Source organism: Coregonus lavaretus (assembly GCF_964263955.1).
Source record: "Coregonus lavaretus genome assembly, chromosome: 24".
Classification (NCBI taxonomy): domain Eukaryota; kingdom Metazoa; phylum Chordata; class Actinopteri; order Salmoniformes; family Salmonidae; genus Coregonus; species Coregonus lavaretus.
Genome location: NC_140011.1, coordinates 44,691,005 through 44,708,833, shown reverse-complemented (window position 1 = coordinate 44,708,833; position 17,829 = coordinate 44,691,005). Strand labels below are relative to the sequence as shown.

Genomic DNA, 17,829 nt, shown 5'->3' with positions numbered 1-17,829 from the left:
TTTATATAATAATTTAAATTGAAAGATTCTAATTTTTGAATCCGGTGTCGTTTTGCGTGTCAGTTCATAAACACTATGCCATGGGATCGGTACGTCAAAGATCTCTTCCCAACTATTTTGCAATCTATATGGGACGGCTGTCAATCCTTTGGTCCTCAAGTGAAACTGATATACTTTTTTATTTATCACAGTTTTCCTTAACCAATTATGTTCTTTAATGCAAGGCCGACAGACAAGTTCCTTACTTTCTCCCCCTTCAACTTTCCTCTTCCACTTTTGCGGTAAGGCTGCAATTATTTGGTTGTAATTCTGGGTAGAGCAGACATTTCCATATGTTTTTGTTAGCTGCATGTGCGACATAACTCCACCAGTCCTACCGATGATATCATTTACGAAGATTATACCTTTTTTAAACATTCTGTCAAAAAATAAAGGTTTTTTGTCAATTAGTATATTTGAATTTAACCACAATATTTGTTGCATTATTTGTTCTGTCGTTTCTGGAGGATTAAATTGAAATTGCAACCAACTTTCTATGGCTTGTTTTAGAAATAGTGACATTTGGGAGATTATTTCCTTTTCAAATAACTGTAAGTGAGAGGTTGTAATCTGAATAAAGGGAAAAAGGCCTTTCTTGAACAGTGGGTGAGACAATCTTACTAATTTGCTTGAGAACCAGTTCGGATTTAAGTATAACTTTTGGATGACTGAAGATTTTAGTGATAGGTCTAATGCTTTAATATTTAATAATTTCTGTCCTCCGAATTCATATTCATTATATAAATATGCTCTTTTAATTTTGTCTGGCTTGCCGTTCCAAATAAAATTGAATATTTTTTTCTCATATAATTTAAAAAACTGTTTGCTAGAAGTAGGCAAGACCATAAGCAAATAGGTAAACTGGGATAATACTAAAGAGTTAATCAGGGTGATTTTTCCACAAATTGACAGGTATTTTCCTTTCCATGGTAGTAAGATCTTATCTATTTTTGCTAACTTTCTATTAAAATTTATTGAAGTGAGATCATTTATTTCCTTTGGGATATGTATTCCGAGTATATCTACATCACCATCAGACCATTTTATTGGTAAACTACATGGTAATGTAAAAATTGTATTTTTTAGTGATCCAATACGTAATATAGTACATTTGTCATAATTTGGTTTTAATCCAGAGAGGTTAGAGAGCTCTTAGAGACTTACCCAGAAAGACTCACAGCTGTAATCGCTGACAAAGGGGGACTGAATACTTATGTCAATTACATATTACTGTATTTCATTTTCAATACATTGGCAAACATTTCTAAAAAAACGTTTTCACTTTGTCATTATGGGGTCTTGTGTGAAGATGAGTGAGAAAAAATATAAATGTAATCCATTTTGAATTCAGGCTGTGACACAACAGAATGTGGAATAATACTTTCTGAATGCACGGTATGTATGTATGTACAGTGGGGAAAAAAAGTATTTAGTCAGCCACCAATTGTGCAAGTTCTCCCACTTAAAAAGATGAGAGGGGCCTGTAATTTTCATCATAGGTACACGTCAACTATGACAGACAAATTGAGGAAAAAAAATCCAGAAAATCACATTGTAGGATTTTTAATGAATTTATTTGCAATTATGGTGGAAAATAAGTATTTGGTCACCTACAAATAAGCAAGATTTCTGGCTCTCACAGACCTGTAACTTCTTCTTTAAGAGGCTCCTCTGTCCTCCACTCGTTACCTGTATTAATGGCACCTGTTTCAACTTGTTATCAGTATAAAAGACACCTGTCCACAACCTCAAACAGTCACACTCCAAACTCCACTATGGCCAAGACCAAAGAGCTGTCAAAGGACACCAGAAACAAAATTGTAGACCTGCACCAGGCTGGGAAGACTGAATCTGCAATAGGTAAGCAGCTTGGTTTGAAGAAATCAACTGTGGGAGCAATTATTAGGAAATGGAAGACATACAAGACCACTGATAATCTCCCTCGATCTGGGGCTCCACGCAAGATCTCACCCCGTGGGGTCAAAATGATCACAAGAACGGTGAGCAAAAATCCCAGAACCACACGGGGGGACCTAGTGAATGACCTGCAGAGAGCTGGGACCAAAGTAACAAAGCCTACCATCAGTAACACACTACGCCGCCAGGGACTCAAATCCTGCAGTGCCAGACGTGTCCCCCTGCTTAAGCCAGTACATGTCCAGGCCCGTCTGAAGTTTGCTAGAGTGTATTTGGATGATCCAGAAGAGGATTGGGAGAATGTCATATGGTCAGATGAAACCAAAATAGAACTTTTTGGTAAAAACTCAACTCGTCGTGTTTGGAGGACAAAGAATGCTGAGTTGCATCCAAAGAACACCATACCTACTGTGAAGCATGGGGGTGGAAACATCATGCTTTGGGGCTGTTTTTCTGCAAAGGGACCAGGACGACTGATCCGTGTAAAGGAAAGAATGAATGGGGCCATGTATCGTGAGATTTTGAGTGAAAACCTCCTTCCATCAGCAAGGGCATTGAAGATGAAACGTGGCTGGGTCTTTCAGCATGACAATGATCCCAAACACACCGCCCGGGCAACGAAGGAGTGGCTTCGTAAGAAGCATTTCAAGGTCCTGGAGTGGCCTAGCCAGTCTCCAGATCTCAACCCCATAGAAAATCTTTGGAGGGAGTTGAAAGTCTGTGTTGCCCAGCGACAGCCCCAAAACATCACTGCTCTAGAGATCTGCATAGAGGAATGGGCCAAAATACCAGCAACAGTGTGTGAAAACCTTGTGAAGACTTACAGAAAACGTTTGACCTGTGTCATTGCCAATAAAGGGTATATAACAAAGTATTGAGAAACTTTTGTTATTGACCAAATACTTATTTTCCACCATAATTTGCAAATAAATTCATTAAAAATCCTACAATGTGATTTTCTGGATTTTTTTTTCTCATTTTGTCTGTCATAGTTGACGTGTACCTATGATGAAAATTACAGGCCTCTCTCATCTTTTTAAGTGGGAGAACTTGCACAATTGGTGGCTGACTAAATACTTTTTTCCCCCACTGTATGTATGTATGTATGTATGTGTGTGTGTATGTGTGTGTGTGTGTGTGTGTGTGTGTGTGTGTGTGTGTGTGTGCACAGTTAATATGCAAAGCAAAGAAAGTACATATCTACTTACAGGTCACTGACATTAAAAGACTCAATTAAAAGACTCTGGTTCAATGAGGGCCTGCATGGTGTGCAAGGTTTCACTCCAGCCCAGCACTAACACACCTTACGTCCACCCCTGTACCCCCCTCGAGCATGTATAAATATGTATAAATATGTATCAATATAAATATATATTGACCCTTCTGTTCATCTAAGAACAATCTGGTTTCTGGCCTTAATGGCCATGTACTGTTATAATCTCCACCCAGCACAGCCAGAAGAGGACTGGCCACCCTTCAGAGCCTGGTTCCTCTCTAGGTTTCTTCCTAGGTTTCTGCCTTTCTAGGGAGTTTTTCCTAGCCACAGTGCTTCTACATCTGCATTGCTTGCTGTTTGGGGTTTTAGGCTGGGTTTCTGTATAGCACTTTGTGACATCTGCTGATGTAAAAAGGGCTTTATAAATAACATTTGATTGATTGATTGATTGATTGATTGATTGATTGAAATGCCCCTCCATTCCAGCATGTCCAATTGGAAAGGGAGCTGCAGCGCGGAACCCTGTGTCAAGGTTTTGTTCCAGGCCTGCACTAAAACCCTCAAGCCCCTCCCACTCACCGTATCCCAGCGTGGCCAATAGGAAGGAGAGCAGCGGTGTCGGCGTGGAACCCTGTGGCATTCCGATGCGTGAGCCCCGGAAACCCCCGCAGTCTCACACCACATGACACTCCACCTCCCACATCCCAACGGCTCTGAGGAAACACACACAGACCAAAATCAGGACGACACCAATACAAAAACAACCAACCAATAGCTGTTTACTTCAGAAGAGTGGTCCAGTCCATGTCTACGTCCCAGATAGCACCCTATTCCCTACACTAAGCACTAGCCCTGGTCAAAACGTAGTGCACGAATAGTCAAATGAAATGGTCCTGGTGACATGTTACTTGGTGATATGGTGCTTCTAGTATAGACAACATACCCAGAATGTTACCTGGTGGTATGGTGCTTCTAGTATAGACAACATACCCAGAATGTTACCTGGTGATATGGTGCTTCTAGTATAGACAACATACCCAGAATGTTACCTGGTGATATGGTGCTTCTAGTATAGACAACATACCCAGAATGTTACCTGGTGATAGGGTGCTTCTAGTATAGACAACATACCCAGAATGTTACCTGGTGATATGGTGCTTCTAGTATAGACAACATACCCAGAATGTTACCTGGTGATATGGTGCTGCTAGTGATAGACAACATAGTCAGAATGTTACCTGGTGATATGGTGCTGCTAGTGATAGACAACATACCCAGAATGTTACCTGGTGGTATGGTGCTTCTAGTATAGACAACATACCCAGAATGTTACCTGGTGATATGGTGCTTCTAGTATAGACAACATACCCAGAATGTTACCTGGTGATATGGTGCTTCTAGTATAGACAACATACCCAGAATGTTACCTGGTGGTATGGTGCTTCTAGTATAGACAACATACCCAGAATGTTACCTGGTGATATGGTGCTGCTAGTGATAGACAACATAGTCAGAATGTTACCTGGTGATATGGTGCTGCTAGTGATAGACAACATAGTCAGAATGTTACCTGGTGATATGGTGCTGCTAGTATAGACAACATACCCAGAATGTTACCTGGTGATATGGTGCTGCTAGTATATAGACAACATACCCAGAATGTTACCTGGTGGTATGGTGCTTCTAGTATAGACAACATACCCAGAATGTTACCTGGTGATATGGTGCTGCTAGTGATAGACAACATAGTCAGAATGTTACCTGGTGATATGGTGCTGCTAGTGATAGACAACATAGTCAGAATGTTACCTGGTGATATGGTGCTGCTAGTGATAGACAACATACCCAGAATGTTACCTGGTGGTATGGTGCTTCTAGTATAGACAACATACCCAGAATGTTACCTGGTGATATGGTGCTTCTAGTATAGACAACATACCCAGAATGTTACCTGGTGATATGGTGCTGCTAGTATAGACAACATACCCAGAATGTTACCTGGTGATATGGTGCTGCTAGTATATAGACAACATACCCAGAATGTTACCTGGTGGTATGGTGCTTCTAGTATAGACAACATACCCAGAATGTTACCTGGTGATATGGTGCTGCTAGTGATAGACAACATAGTCAGAATGTTACCTGGTGATATGGTGCTTCTAGTATAGACAACATACCCAGAATGTTACCTGGTGATATGGTGCTTCTAGTATAGACAACATACTCAGAATGTTACCTGGTGATATGGTGCTTCTAGTATAGACAACATACCCAGAATGTTACCTGGTGATATGGTGCTGCTAGTATAGACAACATGTAGAGACAGAATACAGACAGAGGAATTTGCTTTGGGTTCGTTTGAGTGTCTGGGTCTGAAATGAAAACTCCTGTTAGCTCCCAGTGCTAATGCCTTCGGCTTTATCTCAGTGGGCTAAGTACTGAATACAGTAAGTAATGGACATAGGTTATTCTGTTGTTACTGTGTAATGTAAAGTGTTAAGGATACAGCATCACTGTGTAATGCAAAGTGTTAAGCATACAGCATCACTGTGTAATGTAAAGTGTTAAGCATACAGCATCACTGTGTAATGCAAAGTGTTAAGCATACAGCATCACTGTGTAATGCAAAGTGTTAAGCATACAGTATCACTGTTAAGCATACAGCATCACTGTGTAATGCAAAGTGTTAAGCATACAGCATCACTGTGTAATGCAAAGTGTTAAGGATACAGCATCACTGTGTAATGCAAAGTGTTAAGCATACAGCATCACTGTGTAATGCAAAGTGTTAAGCATACAGCATCACTGTGTAATGCAAAGTGTTAAGCATACAGCATCACTGTGTAATGCAAAGTGTTAAGCATACAGCATCACTGTGTAATGTAAAGTGTTAAGCATACAGCATCACTGTGTAATGCAAAGTGTTAAGCATACGCATCACTGTGTAATGCAAAGTGTTAAGCATACAGCATCACTGTGTAATGCAAAGTGTTAAGCATACGCATCACTGTGTAATGCAAAGTGTTAAGCATACAGCATCACTGTGTAATGCAAAGTTTGTTAAAAGGCATGACAGCACAGTAACACACTCACTGAGCTAGCATGTCAAAAACACGAGGAAAGAACATGTAGAAGTCAACTAGCAAAGACTGTTGTCTGATTGGTTTGATTTACACTGTTCTGATCCCCCCTCTAGCTAGGAGGAAAAACAACACACGCTCTCAGTAGGACCCTCAGCTCAGTCACTCTCAGTAGGACCCTCAGCTCAGTCACTCTCTCAGTAGGACCCTCAGCTCAGTCACTCTCAGTATGACCCTCAGCTCAGTCACTCTCAGTATGACCCTCAGCTCAGTCACTCTCAGTATGACCCTCAGCTCAGTCACTCTCAGTATGACCCTCAGCTCAGTCACTCAGTATGACCCTCAGCTCAGTCACTCTCAGTATGACCCTCAGCTCAGTCACTCTCAGTATGACCCTCAGCTCAGTCACTCTCAGTATGACCCTCAGCTCAGTCACTCAGTATGACCCTCAGCTCAGTCACTCTCAGTATGACCCTCAGCTCAGTCACTCTCAGTATGACCCTCAGCTCAGTCACTCTCAGTATGACCCTCAGCTCAGTCACTCTCAGTATGACCCTCAGCTCAGTCACTCAGTATGACCCTCAGCTCAGTCACTCTCAGTATGACCCTCAGCTCAGTCACTCTCAGTATGACCCTCAGCTCAGTCACTCTCAGTATGACCCTCAGCTCAGTCACTCTCAGTATGACCCTCAGCTCAGTCACTCTCAGTATGACCCTCAGCTCAGTCACTCTCAGTATGACCCTCAGCTCAGTCACTCTCAGTATGACCCTCAGCTCAGTCACACTCTCTCCACGTGTGTGTGCACACCAAGAAATAAACATAACTGCCTGTAAGTTTCAATCACAAAGCACAATGGAGCCTCTCTCTCTCTCCCTCTCCCTCCCTCGGAAATTCAAAACATGCTGTTCACCCTGCTACCACCTAGAAGGCGGATATCGACTTTTCTCAAGTGTTCGTGATACCAGGCGGTGAAGCAGCCAGTCAAGATGCTCTCAATGGTGCAGCTGTATAACTTTTTGAGGATCCGAAGGACCCATGCCAAATCTTTTCAACCTCGCGAGGGGGAAGACCCGCTGCCGTGCCCTCTTCACAACTGCGCGGGTGTGTGTGAATCATGTTAAGTCCTTAGTTAAGTCCAAGGAACTTGAAGCTGTCAACCCGCTCCACAACAGCCCTGTCGATGTGGATGGGGGCGTGAGCTCCCCTCTTTCTCCTGTAGTCTATGATCAGCTCCTTTGTCTTGCTGACGTTGAGGGAGAGGTCGTTGTCCTGGCAACACACCAAGTCTCTGACCTCCTCCCTATAGGCTGACTCATCGTCGTCGGTGATCAGGCCTACTATCGTTGTGTCGTCAGCAAACTTGAAAAACAGGCTATCACACATGGTACAGTGTTTATTTTTTATTTTTTTTACAAATAAAAAAACAGAAATACCATATTTACATAAGTATTCAGACCCTTTGCTATGAGACTCGAAATTGAGCTCAGGTGCATCCTGTTTCCATTGATCATCCTTCAGATGTTTATACAACTTGATTGGAGTCCAACTGTTTTTATTTATTTATTTCACCTTTATTTAACCAGGTAAACAAAACATAAAGTCAAAAATATAAACAGAACATATATATATATATATATATATATATATATATATATATATATATATATATATATATATATATATATATATATATATATATATATATATATATATATATATATACAGTGTGTGCGAATGTAGTAAGTTATGGAGGTAAGGCAATAAATAGGCCATAGTGCAAAATAGTTACAATTTCGTATTAACACTGGAATGATAGATGTGCAAAAGATGATGTGCAAATAGAGATACTGGGGTGCAAATTAACAAAATGAATAACAATATGGGGATGAGGTAGTTTGGTGGGCTAATTACAGATGGGCTGTGTACAGGTGCAGTGATCGGTAAGCTGCTCTGACAACTGACGCTTAAAGTTAGTCAACTGTGGTAAATTCAATTGATTGGACATGATTTGGAAAGGCACACACCTGTCTATATAAGGTCCCACAGTTGACAGTGCATGTCAGAGCAAAAACCAAGCCATGAGGTCCAAGGAATTGTCTGTAGAGCTCCGAAACAGGATTGTGTCGAGGCACAGATCTGGGGAAGGGTACCAAAGAATGTCTGCAGCATTGAAGGTCCCCAAGAACACAGTGGTCTCCATCATTCTTAAATGGAAGAAGTTTGGAACCACCAAGACTCTTCCTAGAGCTGGCCGCCTGGCCAAACTGAGCAATCGGGGGAGAAGGGCCTTGGTCAAGGAGAACAACCCAATGGTCACTCTGACAGAGCTCCACAGTTCCTCTGTGGAGATGGGAGAACCTTCCAGAAGGAAATCAGGCCTTTATGGTAGAGTGGCGAGACGGAAGCCACTCCTCAGTAAAACACACATGACAGCCCACTTGGAGTTTGCCAAAAGGTACCGAAAGGACTCTCAGGCCATGAGAAACAAGATTCTCTGGTCTGATAAAACCAAGATTGAACTCTTTGGCCTGAATGCCAAGCGTCACGTCTGGAGGAAACCTGGCACCATCCCTACGGTGAAGCATGGTGGTGGCAGCATCATGCTGTGGGGATGTCTTTCAGCGGCAGGGACTGGGAGACTAGTCAGGATCAAGGGAAAGATGAACGGAGCAAAGTACAGAGAGATCCTTGATGAAAACCTGCTCCAGAGCGCTCAGGACCACAGACTGTGGCGAAGGTTCACCTTCCAACAGGACAACGACCTTAAGCACATAGCCAAGACAACGCAGGAGTGGCGTAAAGGGTCTGAATACTTATGTAAATGTAATATTTCTGTTTTTTTTTAATCTAAAAACCTATTTTTGCTTTGTCATTATGGGGTAGTGTGTAGATTGATTAGGGAAAAAAATAACAATTTAATCAATTTTAGAATAAGGCTGTAACGTAACAAAATGTGGAAAAAGTCAAGGTGTCTGAATACTTTCCGAATGCGCTGTATGTGTAAGCGGTGTGAAATGGCTAGCTAGGTAGCAGTGCATGCTAGTAGCATTTCAATCGGTAACGTCACTCGCTCCGAGACCTTGAAGTAGTTGTTTCGCTCGCTGTACGAAGACTGTCAGAGTCTGAGTCCTATATTTTCCCTTTGCATGTTTGATGTCTCGTCCGGAGGTCGTAGCGGGATTTCTTGTACGTGTCCGTGTCCCGTTCCTTGTAAGCGGTAGCCTTTAGCCCACCGTGGATATTGCCTGTAATCCATGGTTTGGATACGTTCTTATAGTCACTGTGGGGACAACATCATCTGTGCACTTTTTGATGAAGCCAGTGACTGTTGTGGTTAACTCCTCGATGCTATCGGATGAATCTCGGAACATATCCCAGTCTGTACCAGCAAAACAGTCTTGTAGCCTCGCGTCTGCTTCATCTGACCACTTCCGTATTGGGCACATCACTGGTACTTCCTGTTTGAGCTTTTGTTTGTAAATAGGAAGCAGGAGAATGGAGTCATGGTCAGATTTGTGGGCGGTAGGTAGCTTAGTGGTTAAGAGCGCTGTGGCAGTAACCGAAAGGTCGCTGGTTCTAATCCCTGAACCGACTAGGTGAAAAATCTGTCGATGTGCCCTTGAGCAAGGCACTTAACCCTAATTGCTCCTGTAAGTCGCTCTGGATAAGAGCGTCTGCTAAATGACTAAAATGTAAAATTTGCCAAGGGGAGGGCCTTGTATGCGTTTCTGTGGGTAGAATAAAAGTGGTCTAGAGTTTTAGCGCCCCTAGTGGCGCAGGAGACGTGTCGGTAGATGTGAAATTAAAAGTCACCGCTCACCAGAAACGCAGTCTCTGGGTGAGCGGTTTCTTGTTTGTTTATGGCTTCATACAGTTTGTTGAGTGCCAGAGTGCTGTTGGCTTGGGGAGGGATGTAGACAGCTGTGATAATTACAGATTGAGAACTCTCTTGATAGATAGAAGGATCTGCAGCTTAACATGAGGTATTCTACATCAGGAGAGCTAAAGCTCAAGATTTCTGTCACACTTGAAGCAGTACACCAGCTGTTACTTCTGAAAAAACACTCTCCCTCTCCTTTCGACTTCCCAGAAGCAGCCGTCCGATCCTGTCGCTGCACCAAGTACTACGTGCATAGCATCATCATCCAGCCACGTTTCAGTAAGACATATAATATTGCAGCTTTTCAAGTCTCTATGAGCTTCGTTCGAGTGTCTCCTATCTTATTCTCGAGTGACTGGACATTTGCCAATAGAATGGAGGGGAGCGCCGTTCGGTTTTCTCTTCGCCTCAATTTCAGAAGGACTCCACCTCATCTCCCGCGTCTACGCCTGCGGTGTCAAGTCGTATTCGATGCAGAGTTAGGTTTTCGCCAGGCATTACTGGAAGCAAAAAGTTATACTTTTGAATCATCTGTCCATAGAACGTTCTTCCAAGAGTCTTGATGATCATCCAGGTGCTTTTTGGCAAACTTGAGTCAACTTTTTGGACGAGATGGGTCCCATTATGCCTAGCGAAAACCAAACTCTGCATTCCACAGTAAGAACATCATACCAAAGGTCAAGCATGGTGGTGGTGGTGTGATGGTTTGGGGATGTTTTGCTGCCTCAGGACCTGGACGACTTGCCTTAATAGAAGGAACCATGAATTCTGCTCTGTATCAGAGAATTCTACAGGAGAATGTCAGACCATCCGTCTGTGAGCTGAAGCTGAAGCGCAGCTGGGTCATGCAGCAAGACAACGATCCAAAACACACAATCAAGTCTACATAGCAAAAAAATCCTAAAAAGCAAAAAATTTGAAGTTTTGGAAAGGCCTAGTCAAAGTCCAGACCTAATCCCAATTGAGATGTTGTGGCAGGACTTGAAACGAGCAGTTCATGCTTGAAAACCCACACGTCACTGAGTTAAAGCAGTTCTGCATGGAAGAGTGGGCCAAAATTCCTCCACAGCGACGTGAGAGACTGATCAACAACTACAGGAAGCATTTGGTTGGAGTCATTGCAGCTAAAGGTGGCACAACCAGTTATTGAGTGTAAGGGGGCAATTACTTTTTCACACAGGGGAATTGGGTGTTGCATAACTTTGTTTATGAAATAAATTAAATAAATATGTAATTGTTGTGTCCAAGCTTTGATGCACCTGTACTGTCTCCGCCTTCTAGATAGTAGCAGGATGAACAGGACGTGGCTTGGGTGACTGCGGTCCTTGATGATCTTCTTGGCCTTCCTGTGACACCAGGTGCTGTAGATGTCCTGGAGAGCTGGCAGTGTGACCCCGATGATGCGTTGAGCTTACCACACCACCCTCTGAAGAGCCCTGCTGTTGCGGACGGTGTAATTGCCATACCAGGCGGTGATACAGCCAGACAGGATGGTCTCAATGGTACATCTGTAGAAGTCTGTGAGGGTCTTATGAGCCAAGACAAGGGACCATTTCACCTTGTCAGTGATGTGCACGCCGAGGAACTTGAAGCTTTTGACCGTCTCCACTGCGGCCCCGTTGATGTGGATAGGGGTTCTCTCTCCTGTCTCCTGTAGTCCATGATCAGCTCCTTCGTTTTGTTGACATTGAGGGAGAGGTTATTTTCCTGGCACCGCTCCGCCAGGGCTCTCACCACCTCCCTGTAGGCGGTCTCGTCGGTAATCAGGCCTACCACTGTTGCGTCATCAGAAGACTTGATGTGGTCCTCTGTAGCTCAATTGGTAGAGCGTGGCGCTTGTAAACGCCAGGGTAGTGGGTTCGATCCCCGGGACCACCCATATGTAAAAATGTATGCGCACATGACTGTAAGTCGCTTTGGATAAAAGCGTCTGCTAAATGGCATATAATGATTGAGTTGGAGACGTGCGCGGCCACGCAGTCATGGGTGAACAGGGAGTACAGGAGGGGGCTGAGCACGGTGTCTGTATCTCAGTCTCACAGTAACCCAAGGGAATTGATTAAAGACATTCTCTGGAACTTTGGCGACTACATAAAGTACTTTTGTTAAACCTCCCACTTTGGGCTGAATGTGCCAATGTGTAGTTCATACATGAATAATCTATGAGCAGAATTACTGTTTTACCTTGATTAGCCACAAAATCCATAGTTTGAAAGTGACTTTTTTTTCTTATTTTTTTATTTTTTCGGCATTTGAGTGACAGCTAGCAAGATGCACATTGACGAGTTGCACAGCAAAAGAAGAAGGCCTGCCCTGTGTTACACTACACATATCTGCACATCGTGACGTAGAATGCAATTTATTTTCAGGGACCGGTTAAGGCTTTCGAGCGCTACTTCAGAACTACTGACTGAAATTATACAAACGTTTGAGAGTGCATCTTTAAGTAATGGTTCTGCTGGTTGTACAGTGCCAGTACTTGTTGGAAAGTGGAAAGTCACGATCATGTTCAGGCTGAATGTACAAAACGGAAGGCCAAATCATATTCAGCAGTTATAAAAACCTGCCCAACTGGTGTTGAAGCCTGGGGACCTATAGCTATCTCATTCTCTGCCCCCCCCCCCCCCCCCCTCCAACCCCCCACCCCACCCCCACCCAATCTCTATCTCCTGCTCAAATACTTTTCTACAAGTCTATGAGGTGAATCAGAGATTCAGAGTTGACAGGTACCATTATTCTCAGGTAGCCTAAGTTATTACCATTGCTACTAGTAAGCCTAGTTGGACTGATCATATTACATACAATCCCAATGACAACAGCAGCAGAAACACATATTGCTGTTTACTTTGCTATTATATTTATCTACAAGGCCCTGGGAACACTCACATTGTCTAGTAGATGAGGAGTAAAGGCTGTTGTCTGGTATGAAACAGAGCGAGCCAGCCAACTCTACACAACAGAGGAGGCTGGTGGTGGGAGGAGCTATAGGAGGACGGGCTCATTGTAATGGCTGTAATGGAATCAATGCAACGGAGTCAAACATGTGGTTTCCATTGGTTTGATGTGTTTGATACCATTCCATTATTCCATTCCAGTCATTGCAATGAGCCCGTCCTCCTACACCTCCTCCCACCAGCCTCCCCTGCTACACACACACACACAGGCCAACTCTGCTCACAGGCCAACTCTGCTCACAGGCCAACTCTGCTGTTGTGTGTCCAACAAAACCCACTGACTCCAAGTTTCCCCCTGCCACACACACACACACACACACACACACACACACACACACACACATCACTGTCCATGTCCACTATAACATCCCATCAGTCTACAGGCTGATCACAACCCACATGGTGAGGCATGTACAACCTTTTGTAACTTAAAGGTATAGTTCAGGACTTCCCCAACGAGGCCATTTATCTCCTTCCCCAACAAGGCCATTTATCTCCTTCCCCAACGAGGCCATTTATCTCCTTCCCCAACGAGGCCATTTATCTCCTTCCCCAACGAGGCCCTTTATCTCCTTCCCCAACGAGGCCATTTATCTCCTTCCCCAACGAGGCCATTTATCTCCTTCCCCAACGAGGCCATTTATCTCCTTCCCCAACGAGGCCCTTTATCTCCTTCCCCAACGAGGCCCTTTATCTCCTTCCCCAACGAGGCCCTTTATCTCCTTCCCCAACGAGGCCCTTTATCTCCTTCCCCAACGAGGCCCTTTATCTCCTTCCCCAACGAGGCCATTTATCTCCTTCCCCAACGAGGCCATTTACTCCTTCCCCAACGAGGCCATTTATCTCCTTCCCCAACGAGGCCATTTATCTCCTTCCCCAACGAGGCCATTTATCTCCTTCCCCAACGAGGCCATTTATCTCCTTCCCCAACGAGGCCCTTTATCTCCTTCCCCAACGAGGCCCTTTATCTCCTTCCCCAACGAGGCCCTTTATCTCCTTCCCCAACGAGGCCCTTTATCTACTTCCTCAGTCAGATGAACTCGTGGATACCATGTCTCTGCATCTCTTACTAGCGTTACGCAATGACTGGACGTTTTTGGGAACAGATAGCATCATGGACGTCACCTGGACCTGGCTTTCGGAGCTTTAGCCGCCGAATGATGTTGGGTCAGCCCCGAATATTTTGCGCTGCTGCAATGGTGTAAAAAAAAATAATAATGTAGTCAACTGAATGCGTCACTTAGTTCATAGAGCTGTGGTTAGCTGAAACTCCTGAAGGCATCCAACCGTTATAATCAGGGGTGACTCCTGAAGACATCCAACCGTTATAATCAGGGGTGACTCCTGAAGGCATCCAACCGTTATAATCAGGGGTGACTCCTGAAGGCATCCAACCGTTATAATCAGGGGTGACTCCTGAAGGCATCCAACCGTTATAATCAGGGGTGTCTCCTGAAGGCATCCAACCGTTATAATCAGGGGTGACTCCTGAAGGCATCCAACCGTTATAATCAGGGGTGACTCCTGAAGGCATCCAACCGTTATAATCAGGGGTGACTCCTGAAGGCATCCAACCGTTATAATCAGGGGTGACTCCTGAAGGCATCCAACCGTTATAATCAGGGGTGACTCCTGAAGGCATCCAACCGTTATAATCAGGGGTGACTCCTGAAGGCATCCAACCGTTATAATCAGGGGTGACTCCTGAAGGCATCCAACCGTTATAATCAGGGGTGACTCCTGAAGGCATCCAACCGTTATAATCAGGGGTGACTCCTGAAGGCATCCAACCGTTATAATCAGGGGTGACTCCTGAAGGCATCCAACCGTTATAATCAGGGGTGACTCCTGAAGGCATCCAACCGTTATAATCAGGGGTGACTCCTGAAGGCATCCAACCGTTATAATCAGGGGTGACTCCTGAAGGCATCCAACCGTTATAATCAGGGGTGACTCCTGAAGGCATCCAACCGTTATAATCAGGGGTGACTCCTGAAGGCATCCAACCGTTATAATCAGGGGTGACTCCTGAAGGCATCCAACCGTTATAATCAGGGGTGACTCCTGAAGGCATCCAACCGTTATAATCAGGGGTGACTCCTGAAGGCATCCAACCGTTATAATCAGGGGTGACTCCTGAAGGCATCCAACCGTTATAATCAGGGGTGACTCCTGAAGGCATCCAACCGTTATAATCAGGGGTGACTCCTGAAGGCATCCAACCGTTATAATCAGGGGTGACTCCTGAAGGCATCCAACCGTTATAATCAGGGGTGACTCCTGAAGGCATCCAACCGTTATAATCAGGGGTGACTCCTGAAGGCATCCAACCGTTATAATCAGGGGTGACTCCTGAAGGCATCCAACCGTTATAATCAGGGGTGACTCCTGAAGGCATCCAACCGTTATAATCAGGGGTGACTCCTGAAGGCATCCAACCGTTATAATCAGGGGTGACTCCTGAAGGCATCCAACCGTTATAATCAGGGGTGACTCCTGAAGGCATCCAACCGTTATAATCAGGGGTGACTCCTGAAGGCATCCAACCGTTATAATCAGGGGTGACTCCTGAAGGCATCCAACCGTTATAATCAGGGGTGACTCCTGAAGGCATCCAACCGTTATAATCAGGGGTGACTCCTGAAGGCATCCAACCGTTATAATCAGGGGTGACTCCTGAAGGCATCCAACCGTTATAATCAGGGGTGACTCCTGAAGGCATCCAACCGTTATAATCAGGGGTGACTCCTGAAGGCATCCAACCGTTATAATCAGGGGTGACTCCTGAAGGCATCCAACCGTTATAATCAGGGGTGACTCCTGAAGGCATCCAACCGTTATAATCAGGGGTGACTCCTGAAGGCATCCAACCGTTATAATCAGGGGTGACTCCTGAAGGCATCCAACCGTTATAATCAGGGGTGACTCCTGAAGGCATCCAACCGTTATAATCAGGGGTGACTCCTGAAGGCATCCAACCGTTATAATCAGGGGTGACTCCTGAAGGCATCCAACCGTTATAATCAGGGGTGACTCCTGAAGGCATCCAACCGTTATAATCAGGGGTGACTCCTGAAGGCATCCAACCGTTATAATCAGGGGTGACTCCTGAAGGCATCCAACCGTTATAATCAGGGGTGACTCCTGAAGGCATCCAACCGTTATAATCAGGGGTGACTCCTGAAGGCATCCAACCGTTATAATCAGGGGTGACTCCTGAAGGCATCCAACCGTTATAATCAGGGGTGACTCCTGAAGGCATCCAACCGTTATAATCAGGGGTGACTCCTGAAGGCATCCAACCGTTATAATCAGGGGTGACTCCTGAAGGCATCCAACCGTTATAATCAGGGGTGACTCCTGAAGGCATCCAACCGTTATAATCAGGGGTGACTCCTGAAGGCATCCAACCGTTATAATCAGGGGTGACTCCTGAAGGCATCCAACCGTTATAATCAGGGGTGCAGTGCTGCCGGTGCACTGCAGGGCGACGCTCCGCCACTTCTCAGAATGGTGCTGTCTCACGTTTTGTGGTGTAGTGCTAAATAACTACACAACTGGCTATGATAAATGTAAAGTGATTTCCATGTGTGGTCAACTGATAATTCCAGCACCGTTTTTGATTGGGACAGCTTCATTGCTTTGAGTCAAGCATGGGAACTCATCTTGATAAATCAATCAATGTCAGATTTTTGTTTTCACTGAATCTGCGTTTGGATATTTGGTCACAATTAGGCTGGGAAATGTTATCTATGTTGAGGTGAGTGCTCATGATCATCAGTCTAACAATTGAAAGCAATGCAGATATTCTTTACACACGCATTAGGCCTATAGCCTACCTGATGAGCTTCCCTGATGTTTTCCTGAGCTTCCCTGATGTTTTCCTGAGCCTCCCTGGTGTTTTCCTGAGCCTCCCTGATGTTTTCCTGAGCTTCCCTGATGTTTTCCTGAGCTTCCCTGATGTTTTCCTGAGCTTCCCTGATGTTTTCCTGAGCTTCCCTGATGCATTTCAGTCACTTAGCCTATTGAGGTGAATACACATTTGTACACACGATTAGCTTCATTGACTTACTGAATCTATTCTCTTGTAAATTGTAGGCTACTTGCTGATAGATAATTTTAAATAGTATTGTTAACAGTAGGCCTACCTACACTATAACCTCATATGGGGTTACTGACCACAATCGATTGAATTAATAATAAGAAGTGTTGATTATTTGGCCTTGGGGAGAGCACAGTGCATGGAAGAAAACACAGCACTGCGGGAAGAGGTGCAGATAAACAAATATATAATTACTCCTGTCTCTATAGAAAAATTAATGAAATCATTGAAAATACTACACCAGCAAAATTTAGCCACAGAGGAGCAATAGCGTATTTAACATTGCTGTAGATAAGTGTTTTGTCACAAGGCCTAGTCTACAGTCTGGAATCCCGTCATTGCCCAGACAAATATAAAACAGATGATTGTTGAGTTGTGGCTGTCAATGAACAGCAGGCAGCAGCTACAAGGTATTTCGCAATATTTCAAAATACAATTGCGGGAAAAAAAAAAATCAGTTTGAACAGGTGAGTGCCACTGGAGAGTTGGTTGGCTATAATTTCCTCCTCATATTGTAGGCCTGAGATCTGTGCATCCACTCTTTTCCTCCACTCTTTTAAGACACGTTGGTTGTATTGATTTCAGTATGTAAATGACAGAGTAGCTTGTCATTTTCATCATTTTTGTGGTATAAAAAAAT

The 17,829-nt window shown here is 44.3% G+C and overlaps 1 protein-coding gene across 1 annotated transcript in view; it reads right to left on the bottom strand.

Moving 5' to 3' along the window:
• Nucleotides 1–17,829, bottom strand: part of LOC311099904 (thrombospondin type-1 domain-containing protein 1-like) — a gene marked incomplete at its 3' end in the record, with an annotated part of 40,615 nt that overhangs the window by 21,925 nt on the left and 861 nt on the right. The window contains exon 2 of the mRNA XM_084140623.1: nucleotides 3,752–3,885. Within this exon, the coding sequence (XP_083996749.1) occupies nucleotides 3,752–3,812 (61 nt within the window). The 5' untranslated portion in view covers nucleotides 3,813–3,885. The remainder of the gene's footprint in view (nucleotides 1–3,751; nucleotides 3,886–17,829) is intronic.